Below are 12,483 nucleotides of genomic sequence, written 5' to 3'. Positions count from 1 at the left end.
ACAATATGCACTCCTTATATTTTCAAAGGTTTTAGAAATCACAATTCATGGTAATAAATACCAAAAAAAAAAAAAAATCATGGCAATAATCCTTCTGTTATGTATTGTTTCCAAACAGTAACTAATGTAGTAATGTGCAAGCATCTACAACAAAGAATCAATTTGGTTTGGCAATATAAGCTACCATCTTATTAGGTTGAAATACTTTGGTTAACAAATCTCACTCTCAAATGCTACTTTAACATTTTCACAAGTTTTCTTATACCATGTTTTCATTACAAAGTTAATTAGTCATGTCATTCTTTTCAATGTAACATCTGACAATCAAGGGTAGGTAATAATTACTCATCAAAATTTTTCCATACCCATTACAAGCATTTCTCAATCCTGCCAATTTCAAAGAAAACAACAGACATGCCACTCACCAAGGTCCAACAACTCGAAACTCAGCAAAATCATGAATTTGATGATACACTGGTATTCTGGTAGTACCCGGATGCAGCTTTGCTGTTGCAACTGATGGTATGGAAAGAGAGTAGTGACCTTAGTTAAACATGTTATGCTCATTCGCTGCAGAAGAAGATGAAATTCATAAGAACACAAAAGGCGAAGCAGTGCTGAAGGACAATAACTCGGTTTAAAAGCAGAAGCTGCGAGAAATTGCTTTCCTAAGCATAAGGAAACACTGCGTATATTTTGCGAGTAAATCCCCAACTCGGTTTATAGCAATTTGTGTGTTGATCAATCTCGTCAATCACCACTTTTTAGTACACTTGAGATTTCTAACTACGGAAACCACGGGACCGATGATCCTTCAGAATTTAAAATGACAAATTTGACATTCCGAGTGACAAATTAGTTGTCCCCTACAAAATCACAGACACACATAGGAGACATTATATGTTTTTTTTTTCAATAGTGGGAGAAGAGATTACCAACGCAAAGTTTGTCGGGACCAAGTTGGGAGTTTACTCATTTTTACATTCATGGTATACTGCAAAAGCTACTCACAGATTGTCAGGATAACCACAATATCGATGAAGCCAAAACAACTACAAGGAGGTGACACCTAAATGACAAACCAAGTCAATTATCCAGAAATCTATGATATACAATGAAACAACATATTTAAAGAGCACTAGTTGTCTAGTGCAAACAATTAAAGCCACTAGTCTCATTCAAAAGGCAGCAATGCACAAGCATCCCACGTCAACACAGGGTCCGGACAAAGGCCGCACTCAAAGGGTGTAATGTACGCAATCTAATCTGATATTTACATCAGTGACTGTTTCCACAGCTTGAACCCGTGACATTAAGGTCACACAGACAATTCAACCGTTGCTCCAAGGCTTCCCTTCACTAGTCTCATTCAAAAGTTAAAAATAAATTCCCTATCAACATCATTAAACTATAGGCGAGATAACATAATCTTCCCATGTGCTGACTTTCCATCTGCATCAATGCCTAGAACTAACTGGGACCTTGGGACTGCAATTTTAATTGTTAGTTCTCGGTACCTTTGTCGTCAATCAACTACTGTTTTCTAATCTAGGCCAAAAACCGATGGCAACCAAGATTTGCTGAGTACTACTACAACACTTCACAAGTCAATTCAATGACAATCATGTAAAAATGTAATGCTTATCAGTAATCTTGCTTCTAACAAAAAAAGAAAGAAAAAAACTGCCGAACAAGAAAGTTTGCTAAAACTATTTACTAATTAAGTGGCATAATACGATAGAGTAATTTAAATTGTTGAAAACATGAATGATATCTATCATGCCACACAAATATGCCACATATACAGCAACTATTCCTGGCAAGATATTTTCAGGACATGTAGAATCACCCCCAATTACCTCTTAAACTTAACTAGATGATGCATAATTATGATAACATATGTTCATGCAACTATAACAATAAAAGACCATAAAAATCAACATTGATTATTGGGCATTAACTTACCACTGAGGGATAGTATTTTAACATAAGGAACAAGAACCATTTCTAGCAATATTCACTGAACGTGAGAATCGAAAGAGGAAGGGGACGCAGAAACGGAATAGTCGATGCATATGACAGATGAAGCATTTTCAGCCAAAACATCCCAATGGCTATTACATGCCTCAATACCAATAAAAAGAATTGTGTTGCACACTGAGAGCCAAAATTCTCCTTCATTCTTGTACTTCGGCACATAAACTTTTGGCAGCTGTCACCAAAATATATTTAAGGACACGTTAAGATTTCGAAAAAAGTATAAACAGAAATAAGTAATATTAACTATTTGTTTCAACTTTCAAGACACATTTCGAAGGTTCATCTGTATTATGCCATTGTACTGAGATTATGGCGAGCTCATTCAGTTTGATCAATAAATCAATGGAGAAGTATCATTGCTGGATGTGTTTATATAATTTATTAGACTATAGGGACCTCTCTTGTGGCACTTTAATATTTGCACATACACACTTTAGTTTTGATTGTTACATCAACCTACTGCATGTGCAAACAATTCTCATATTCTCAGTTACGTTTGTACAAAATACTCACTACCCTTCCCCTTACCACCCATCACCATCACACCCACTGCCTCCCAACCCACCACTAGCACCAGCAGAAAAACCCACCCGATCAGCTGTTCCACAACACCGCTACCCCCGGCGGCTGGTCGCCCCCACCAACAGCAACCGAAAACAACAGAGAGTATGTAGAAATAGCATTTAACAACCGAATGTAACTAAAAACTTCACTACTGCTGCCACAACCACCTTCATACCACTGAAATTGTCAAACCCTGTGCTACTCTCCATGGTGCCAAACCCCTCCTGCCCTTCAACATCCTCACTGCTTATGACCTCCAGTCTAGCCACTACCTATTAGACCGTTCTCCCAGCAACAATACCGTCACAATGCTTGCATTAAGAATGCCACAAGGGACAATATAGAGGAAAAGCTTTTATCTCAAACTCTTACTTCCTAGATCCTTGCGATGCCGGAGGAGGAGGAGGAGAGATGATTTTTTTTTGTTGGGTGAGAGGGGGGGGGGAGGAGGAGGAGGGGGAGAATATGATGAGGGAAAAATCAGGGAGCCATTTGGGTGGGGGTGGAATAGGGATTTGGAAGAAAAAACCATGACTTTTAATAAGGGTAAAATAGACATTTTACAACTATTTAAATCTACAACGGATGTTTATTATGATGAACTAATGACATCTAAAAATTCAGGAGAAAACCTTAAGTTGCCCAATATATTTAGTCAAGAAAATGCCTATTAAACAATACCACTGTTTTGGTCCTGAGTTTAAAGAGTCCAATGGAGAAGAATGTTCAAGAAAATGCATATCATTATTATACCATAACCAAATGCATAAATAACACCAGCAGTAGCAGTTAAAAACCAGAGGAAAACTTGGAATTGTGTAATCCAAATGACTCACCAAAAAAAAAAAATTAAACAGGCCGATATAAAACTAAGAAGAATTTAAAGTTAACATGCAGTAACCGCTCTCTACAAAGTCCATTCTCTCCAACAAGCAATCAGAGGCATCAAAAGAAACTCATTTCAATAGTAGTAGTAACATACTAAGCAAAATTGCAATTGTGACATATATAACCTACCAATAAAGGAATTCCATACAAATTCACTAGAAGGATAAACATTGTCCTCATTCTCCAAGTCTACACATACCAACAAATGGTGAAAAAACATGGAGCTAGCACAATCAAAATATAGTCTAAAAGTGCAACAAACTACAAGATAAAGAGTAAAACTAGCTGACCATGCATGAAAGAAATCAAGCATCAGCACCATCCGAGGTTTTTGCAGCGAAAGGGTCATGAGTTGGGCCAACATCCTGCCCAATGTGGCGCTGCACGAGCCGCTGCAGATCAGCCATAACCTTGTGCTCCCTCTTGGCCTTCTCCTCGTAGTTAAACATAGCCAAAGCACGCTTGTCCTCGGCACTATAAACCTGGTTTTCCTTCCTAATACGAATGGCATTCATCCTCTGATGCCTGCTACCACTCATCACATAACCAAGGGTCTCAAACTTCTGAATCTCCTCTGCAGAAAGACCCACTTCACCTCTTCGTGGGATACGCTTCCCTTGCTGAACATACTGTGCAATTGCATCACCTTCACCGGGCCTAAGGGCTCCCCCATAACTTATATGACCCTCTGCCCTTGGCAAAGGCATTGGCCCTACAGCGGGTTCATTATCTAAAGCCGGTTTCTTCTGAGATTCAAATAGTTCCTTCAATTTCAAAGCCTCGGGATCCACCTCTGTTTTCATCACCTCTTCAACTACTGCTTTGTTTTTTGCATCACCAAAACCCTTTTCCTCTTCTGATTCAGAAACCTCTTTTTCTGATTCAGATTTTCTACTTCTTCGTTTTCTTCTTTCTCTTCTGCTTCTCTTCGACCGCGAAGAATGCTTCCTCTTTCTCCTTCCGCTGTCGTCAGAATCAGAAGCAGAATCATGGCTTTCGCTCTCTTCACTCTCATCAGAATCACTATACCTTCTCTTCTTTCTGTTCCCTCTGGTCTTACCACTCTTCCTCTTACCCCTCCTACTTTTGCGCTCCTCTTCTTCAGCATCACTTCCCTCTGATTCACTATCATTATTAGACTCTCTCCTTCTCCTATGCTTCGATTTTGAACTTCTTTTTCTCTTCCTCCTTGAAATTGAATCGTCTGATTCAGATTCACTATCCTCTGAATCGGATTCATTTTCCTCGGATTCACTATCGCTATTCGATCTTCTCCTGCGTTTCAAACCAGAAACCCTCCTCCTCTTTTTCCTCGAACGCGAGTCATCTGATTCAGCTTCCGACTCGGAAAATTTCTCCGATTTTGGTTCAGATTTGGATTTTTCGCTAGGTTTAACCTCCTTGTCGCTCGAATCGCCTTTTTCAACACCAAATTTCACAGTGATCTCTTCAGCTCTTTCTTCCTCCGATTCTTGTTCGTTCTCGCGCCTAGGAGGGCTCGGCGTGACGTTCCAGATGCAATGCTTCAGCGACTTTCGCATCTTCTGCCTCTTCAGCCTCCGGTACTCCTCGAAGCTCAATCCTTTCAGCTCCTCGTCAGAATCAGAATCCGGGCGGCGGTCACGGTCTAGGTACGAGCCGCCGCTACGACGGCCGAATTTCTTCGGTAGGACGTCGCCGTTAGGAAGTCCGTCGTTGTAGGCGGTAGGCCTAGGGCTTCTACGCTCAGGTGAAGTTGATCGGCGGCGATCACGGCGGCGGTCCCGGTTGCGGTCGTAAGAGTCATAGCTAGGGCTTCGGCGGCGGCGGCTGCGGCGGTAACCGTCGGAGTGGTCGGAATCAGGAGTGGTGCGGCGATGGTCGAATCGGCGTCGTTCATTAGGGACTTCGATTGTGGAAGATGGTCTTCCCATTGCGGTTGGAATGAGTTTGGCGGTGGGGTTTCACTTCAACATAAATAATTTAATATCGCCTTTCTTCCTGGGAGAGGATAAATATTGCTGCAGTTTTTTTTTTTTTTTTGGTTGAGAGTTATCTCTTCTTTTACTATTATCACTCAATTTTATCATATTAATGTTTTATTAATAAATAATAATAAATTTTAGAAAAAAGGACAAATAAGTCCCTACTTTTTTCTGCAGATATTTTCGTCTTTAAGAAACGAAAAATACATTCATGTCCTTGACCCCTCCAAAATGTAGACAAATTTATCCCTCCGTTGGACCCGACAAAAAACTCTGACGTGGCAAACATGGTGCTGACCTGCCCGTTACTGGATGACACGTGGCCTGTAACTTTTGAAAAGAAGACATATTAGTCCCCACGCACTAAAACGACGTCGTTTCACCTTCTTTAATCCCCTTGTGCATTACCCATAAACCCCCTTCTTTCTTGTGTCTCCCACGACTCCCACCGACCATGGAGCACGTCGGCCGCCGCGATTTTCACCGTCCGTTGATTGCCCCATGCGCACCCTCCACTACCACCGTGTCCCATTGCTCTATTCTAGTCTCATCGTCGCGCTCCTAGGGAAAGACCGCCGCCGTCAGTAGTGGTGGCTTGGAAACAATCGAAGAAGCACGACAAAACCAACCTCCGCAAAGATCGCCGTCGAAACTCACCGCTGCCTCCACATGACCGTTCGGTGCTCCTCGCGTCGTGACAACGCCGCCGCGAAGCACACCCGTGGAACCACTCACGACGCCGTCCTCACCGCTCTGGATCCAGCCGCCTCCATCATGCACGGTGTCCTCTCCTTCCTCTTTTGCGACGGCGCCGACCTCGGCGCCACTGCCTTTATGTAGAACTGCAGCTTCGTCAGCGCTGTTTACTGTCGCCCGGCCAACGCCCGCCTTTGTAAACGAGTATGGTGGCTTTGGCGGTGGGAGATTCAACCCCTCCACTGCTGCTCCGCCGCCCTGGACGGCAACTTATTCCTCGGCCAGAATTGTTTCCTCCAAATGCGTCAAATGTAGATCCAGGTGTTCTTCGAATTTTGCATATGCAATTTCTGGTAAGTTGCTGTTCTATTTGAGAGCGTAGCAATTTTTCTAGAATTATGAGGAGTTCTTACATGTTCTTCATAAATTGCACAATTTGGACTTGTTGAATTGTGAACTGAGTCTGTGAAATTGAATTTGTGCTCTGTTGTTAGTGAATATGTCGCTGAATTGCTTGTTGAATTTGAATTTCCATAGACTTCTGCTATAACATCCTAAATTTTTAAAAATTAAATAATTAGTTATTTATAAGTTATTATATTATATTGAGATTTTGTTTTTAAAAAATTTATTTTTAACAAAAATAATTAAATAAAATTTTATAATTATTAAAATTTAATTTAATTATAATTTATTCTATTAGTTTAAATTATTTATTAAAATTTATTTTAATAGGTAAAATTTAAATTATTTATTATTATTATTATTATTAACATTACTATTGCTATTATTATTATTACTTATTATTATTATTTCCGTGGTTTCTGTTAAGATAAGCGTGATTATGTGGATGCCCATTTAATGGGCGGTTCACTCTTTTCACTACTGATAAGAATTCACTTTTCAATACTGAATGAAATTAATTAACACTACTTTTGTACGCCTATAAATAGGCATGAATTGATGCAAATATATAGACAGTAAAAGGCAGTAAACAAATCATCTCTCTCTCACTTCTTACGAATACTTTTCTTTTATGTTGCAATCAAATACTCTTCTCTTTATATTTCTACTACAATTCTTTCTCTTCTTTTATTTTATTAGTATTCTAAATTCTCTTTTTTATTACTCTTTGTATATAATATTAATAGCAATATTAATCATCTTTATTATATTGAGATAGTAACAATAAAAATATGCAATTCTCTCTCTCTTTATTTTTAATACTTCTTTCTATCTTTGTATATATATACACATTACAACATATAATTTTATTATATATATATAAATTATTATTGAGCTAATTATTTTAATACTAGAGTCTTCTATTTATACATCTTTATTTTATATATATCTTTTATTTTACAAATGGGGCAAATTACCCCAGAAGAGGTAAATAGCAAGGTTTTAATAATAAGAAAAATTATGGAAGGAAAAAGAATTATGTTCAAAAGAGAGGATCTCACCAGAAGTGGGATAAAGAAAGGAATATCGGGCAGAATAAATCAACCGAGGAGAAGTGTTTCCGCTGTGGTGGAAAGGGCCATTGGTCACGTACCTGTCGTACCCCAAGGCACCTAGTCGATCTTTACCAGGCATCTTTGAAAAAGAACGACAAAGAAAAGGAAACAAATTTTGTTTCAAATGATGCTGAGAACTCCACCACTCATTATGATGTATCTGATTTCTTTGAGGATCCTGAAGGAAATATTGGACATTTGATCAATGATGGAATAGTTTAATACGTGGGATTGTGAAGTATATATGTAAATAAATAATGTAAAGAACTTATTGTTAAGTTTTATTTTCTATGTATTTAAGTTTCAAATGTGATGTACATAAATAATGAAATATTAATGTTTATGAATTTTGAAATTATTAAATGTGTCAAATTTTAAAATAAAATTTCAGTATATAACAATATTTTATGTACAGTGTTTCTTAGAAAAATGATTCTGATCAAATATTCAATTTAACTGTGCATACTGCTCATTTTATTATTATTTGTTTTTGAAGAAAATGGCAAGGATATGTAATGAAGATGTATGCCTTGCAGATAGTGCAAGTTCGCACACCATTCTCAAAAGTGATATATATTTTACCCATCTTGTGCCAAAAGAAGAATGTGTTAATACTATTATTGGCTCAGGCAATGTGATAGAAGGCTCCGGAAGAGCTATAATTTTGTTTCCTGGAGGAACAAAATTTATAATAAATAATGCACTATTATCTACCAAGTCTCGAAGAAACTTGTTGAGTTTTAAAGATATTCGACGAAATGGATATCATATTGAGACTATGAATGAGGGAAATCATGAGTATTTATATATCACAACTCATGATTCAAATAAGAAAGTTATATTAGAAAAATTACCCTCACTTTCATCTGGGTTGTATTATACTAAGATTAGTGCAATTGAATCACATGCCACTGTAAACCAGAAGTTTACTAGCCCAAATGAATTCATAACTTGGCACGGCCGTTTGGGTCATCCGGGAACAACCATGATAAGAAGAATTATTGAAAACTCTCATGGACATTCACTAAAGGACCAGAAGATTCTTAAAACTAGTGAATTTTGTTGTGCTGCATGTTCTCAAGGGAAGTTAATTTTAAGGCCATCACCAGTAAAGATTGGATTTGAGTCTCCTGAATTCCTAGAAAGGATTCAAGGTGATATATGTGGACCTATTCATCCACCATGTGGATCTTTTAGATATTTTATGGTCCTAATAGACGCATCTTCGAGATGGTCACATGTGTGCTTATTATCTTCTCGCAACCTGGCGTTTGCGAGATTACTGGCTCAAATTATTCGATTAAAAGCACAATTTCCAGAAAATCCAATCAAAGCAATTCGTCTTGATAATGCTGGTGAATTTACTTCCCAAACTTTTGATGCTTATTGTATGGCTAATGGAATAAGTGTTGAACATCCAGTAGCTTATGTTCACACACAAAATGGGTTAGCAGAATCATTTATTAAGCGCCTCCAATCAATTGCTAGACCCTTGCTTATGAGAACAAATCTCCCAACCTCGGTTTGGGGCATGCTATTTTACATGCTGCAACACTTATTCGTTTGAGGCCAACGAGTTACCATCAATTCTCTCCTATGCAATTAGTTTTTGGCCAGCAGCCAAATGTTTCCCATTTAAGAATATTTGGGTGTGCGATATATGTTCCCATTGCACCACCTAATTGCACCAAAATGGGACCCCAAAGAAAATTGGGGATATATGTTGGATATGATTCTCCCTCTATAGTGGGGTATCTTGAGATACAAACTGGTGATGTGTTTAAAGCCCGGTTTGCAGATTGTCATTTTGATGAATCAAAATTTCCAACATTAGGGGAAGAGAATAAGCTTCCTGAAAAGGAGCTTAACTGGAATGCATCATCATTGATGCATTTAGATCCTCGATCAGGGCAATGTGAACTGGAAGTTCAAAAGATTATACATTTGCAAAGAATAGCAAATGAATTGCCTGATGCATTTTCTGATACAAAGAGGATAACCAAATCTTATATACCAGCGGAAAATGCCCCAATTCGAATTGATGTCCCAGTAGGACAAGTAGCCACTGAAGCAAATTCACGCCAGAAGCATGGCAGGGCGGAAAATGCCCCAATTCGAATTGATGTCCCAGTAGGACAAATAGCCATGGAAGTAAATACACGCCAGAAGCGTGGCAGGCCTGTCGGTTCCAAAGACAAAAATCCTCGAAAGAGAAAAGAGGTAAATAATATTCCTGTTGAAAAAGACATAGGAGAGACACCTGCAGTTGTCCAAAATTCTGATATAACGCCAGAAGACGTTCAGGTACCTGAAAATTGTGAAAATGACGAGATTTCGATAAATTGTGTCTTTACAGGAGAGAAATGGGACCGAAATAAGACAATTGTCAATGAAATATTTGCATATAATGTGGCATTAGATATCATGCATGAAAGTAAGGATCTTGAGCCAAGATCAGTCGAAGAATGTCGACAAAGGAAGGATTGGCCAAAATGGGAAGAAGCCATGAAGGCTGAATTAGACTCACTTGCAAAGTGTGAAGTCTTTGGACCTGTAGTCCGTACACCTGAAGATGTAAAACCTGTTGGATATAAGTGGGTATTTGTGAGAAAACAAAATGAGAAAAATGAAGTGTGCGCTATAAAGACCGACTTGTGGCACAAGGTTTTTCACAAAGGCCTGGTATAGATTATGAAGAAACGTATTCTCTTGTAGTGGATGCGATAACATTGCGTTATTTGGTCAGTTTATCTGCATATCATAAACTGCATATGCATTTAATGGATGTGGTAAAAGCCTATTTGTACGGCTCATTAGATCGGAATATCTATATGAAAGTCCCTGAAGGACTAAAGATATCTAAACCATCTAGTGAATATTCGCAAGGGTTATACTCAGTCAAATTGCAAAGATCTTTATATGGTCTAAAGCAATCTGGACGAATGTGGTATAATCATCTTACTGAGTATCTGGCCAAAAATGGTTTCAAGAATGATGATATATTCCCGTGTGTTTTCATAAAGAAAACTACATCTGGGTTCATTATAATTGCTGTGTACGTTGATGATTTAAATATCATTGGGACTCCTGAAAAGATTCCAACAATTATAAAAACTCTAAAAGAAGAGTTTGAGATGAAAGATCTTGGAAAGACTAAATTTTGTCTCGACCTGCAGATCGAGCATACAAAAAATGGGATCTTTATTCATCAAACAACATACACAGAAAAGATCTTGAAGAGATTTTATATGGATAAGTCACATCCCTTGAGTACCCCAATGATCGTAAGATCTTTGGATGTGAAAAAGGATCAATTCCGTCCTAAAGAAGAAAATGAAGATATCCTTGGTCCTGAAGTACCATATCTTAGTGCCATCGGAGCGCTAATGTATCTTGCTAATAATACGCGACCTGACATATCATTCGCGGTGAATTTACTAGCAAGGTATAGTTCCTCTCCAACCAGAAGACATTGGAGTGGAATCAAACAAATCTTTCGATATCTTCATGGGACGGTTGATATGGGATTGTTTTATCCCTATGGATCCAAGTCACAACTAGTTGGCTATGCAGATGCCGGATACTTGTCTGATCCACATAAAGGGAGATCTCAAACAGGATACTTATTCACATATGGTGGAACAGCTATATCATGGAGGTCTACGAAACAGACGATTGCTGCAACATCCTCTAATCATGCCGAAATACTGGCGATTCATGAAGCTAGTCACGAGTGTTTTTGGCTGAGGAGTCTGATCCAATATATTCTGTCATCATGTGGACTGATTGATCATAAGATAGCTCCAACTATCCTGTTTGAAGATAATGCAGCATGTATTGCTCAACTTAAAGGCGGATACATCAAAGGCGATAGAACAAAGCATATTTCTCCCAAATTCTTCTTCACTCATGATCTTCAAAATCAAGGGATAATTGATGTGCAACAGATCCGCTCAAGTGACAATCTGGCAGATTTATTTACAAAGTCACTCCCAAAATCTTCCTTTGAAAGATTGGTACATGAGATTGGGATGCGTCGATTTCGAGACATTAAATGATGTCGGTAAGAGGGGGAGACTGTACTCTTTTTTCCTTGGTCAAGTTTTTTTCTCATTGGATTTTTCTTGACAAGGTTTTTAATGAGGCAGTCCCCATCACAAAGGATATTGTACTCTTTTTCCTTCACTAAAGTTTTTCCCATTGGGTTTTCTTTAGTAAGATTTTAATGAGGCATTTTCTTAAATGGTCATCCAAGGGGGAGTGTTAAGATAAGCGTGATTATGTGGATGCCCATTTAATGGGCGGTTCACTCTTTCCACTACTGATAAGAATTCACTTTTCAATACTGAATGAAATTAATTAACACTACTTTTGTACGCCTATAAATAGGCATGAATTGATGCAAATATATAGACAGTAAAAGGCAGTAAACAAATCATCTCTCTCTCACTTCTTACGAGTACTTTTCTTTTATGTTGCAATCAAATACTCTTCTCTTTATATTTCTACTACAATTCTTTCTCTTCTTTTATTTTATTAGTATTCTAAATTCTCTTTTTTATTACTCTTTGCATATAATATTAATAGCAATATTAATCATCTTTATTATATTGAGATAGTAACAATAAACATATGCAATTCTCTCTCTCTTTATTTTTAATACTTCTTTCTATCTTTGTATATATATACACATTACAACATATAATTTTATTATATATATATAAATTATTATTGAACTAATTATTTTAATACTAGAGTCTTCTATTTATATATCTTTATTTTATATATATCTTTTATTTTACAACAGTTTC

General features: G+C 37.8%; 1 protein-coding gene across 5 annotated transcripts; it reads right to left on the bottom strand.

The window, feature by feature from the left end:
- Positions 1-224: 224 nt before the first annotated feature.
- Positions 225-5,532, bottom strand: LOC107623124 (uncharacterized). Of its 5 annotated transcripts, none has more exons than XR_015880972.1 (3): positions 3,783-5,532; positions 3,622-3,681; positions 225-2,212 (listed from the first exon to the last, which is right to left on the bottom strand). XR_015880972.1 is itself a non-coding variant. In XM_021114310.2 (2 exons), exon 1 carries the CDS (start codon positions 5,403-5,405, stop codon positions 3,798-3,800), a length of 1,608 nt encoding a protein of 535 aa, XP_020969969.2. In that variant the 5' UTR covers positions 5,406-5,532; the 3' UTR covers positions 225-570; positions 3,783-3,797. The 5 variants fall into 5 exon arrangements, 3 of the variants coding, with proteins under 3 accessions (XP_020969969.2, XP_088340502.1, XP_088340512.1); XR_015880973.1 differs by lacking the exon at positions 3,622-3,681 and having other exon boundaries at positions 225-570; positions 1,966-2,212; XM_021114310.2 differs by lacking the exon at positions 3,622-3,681 and having other exon boundaries at positions 225-570.
- Between the last annotated feature and the right edge of the window lie 6,951 nt (positions 5,533-12,483).

The sequence above is a fragment of the Arachis ipaensis genome, chromosome B10 (assembly GCF_059453495.1).
Source record: "Arachis ipaensis isolate K30076 ecotype BB chromosome B10, ASM5945349v1, whole genome shotgun sequence".
Classification (NCBI taxonomy): Eukaryota; Viridiplantae; Streptophyta; class Magnoliopsida; order Fabales; family Fabaceae; genus Arachis; species Arachis ipaensis.
This window is presented reverse-complemented; position numbering and strand designations above follow the sequence as displayed.

What these genes read in the sequence shown, in the direction of transcription:
- LOC107623124 (XM_021114310.2), bottom strand. Translation starts at nt 5,405, where the DNA reads ATGGGAAGACCATCTTCCACAATCGAAGTCCCTAATGAACGACGCCGA.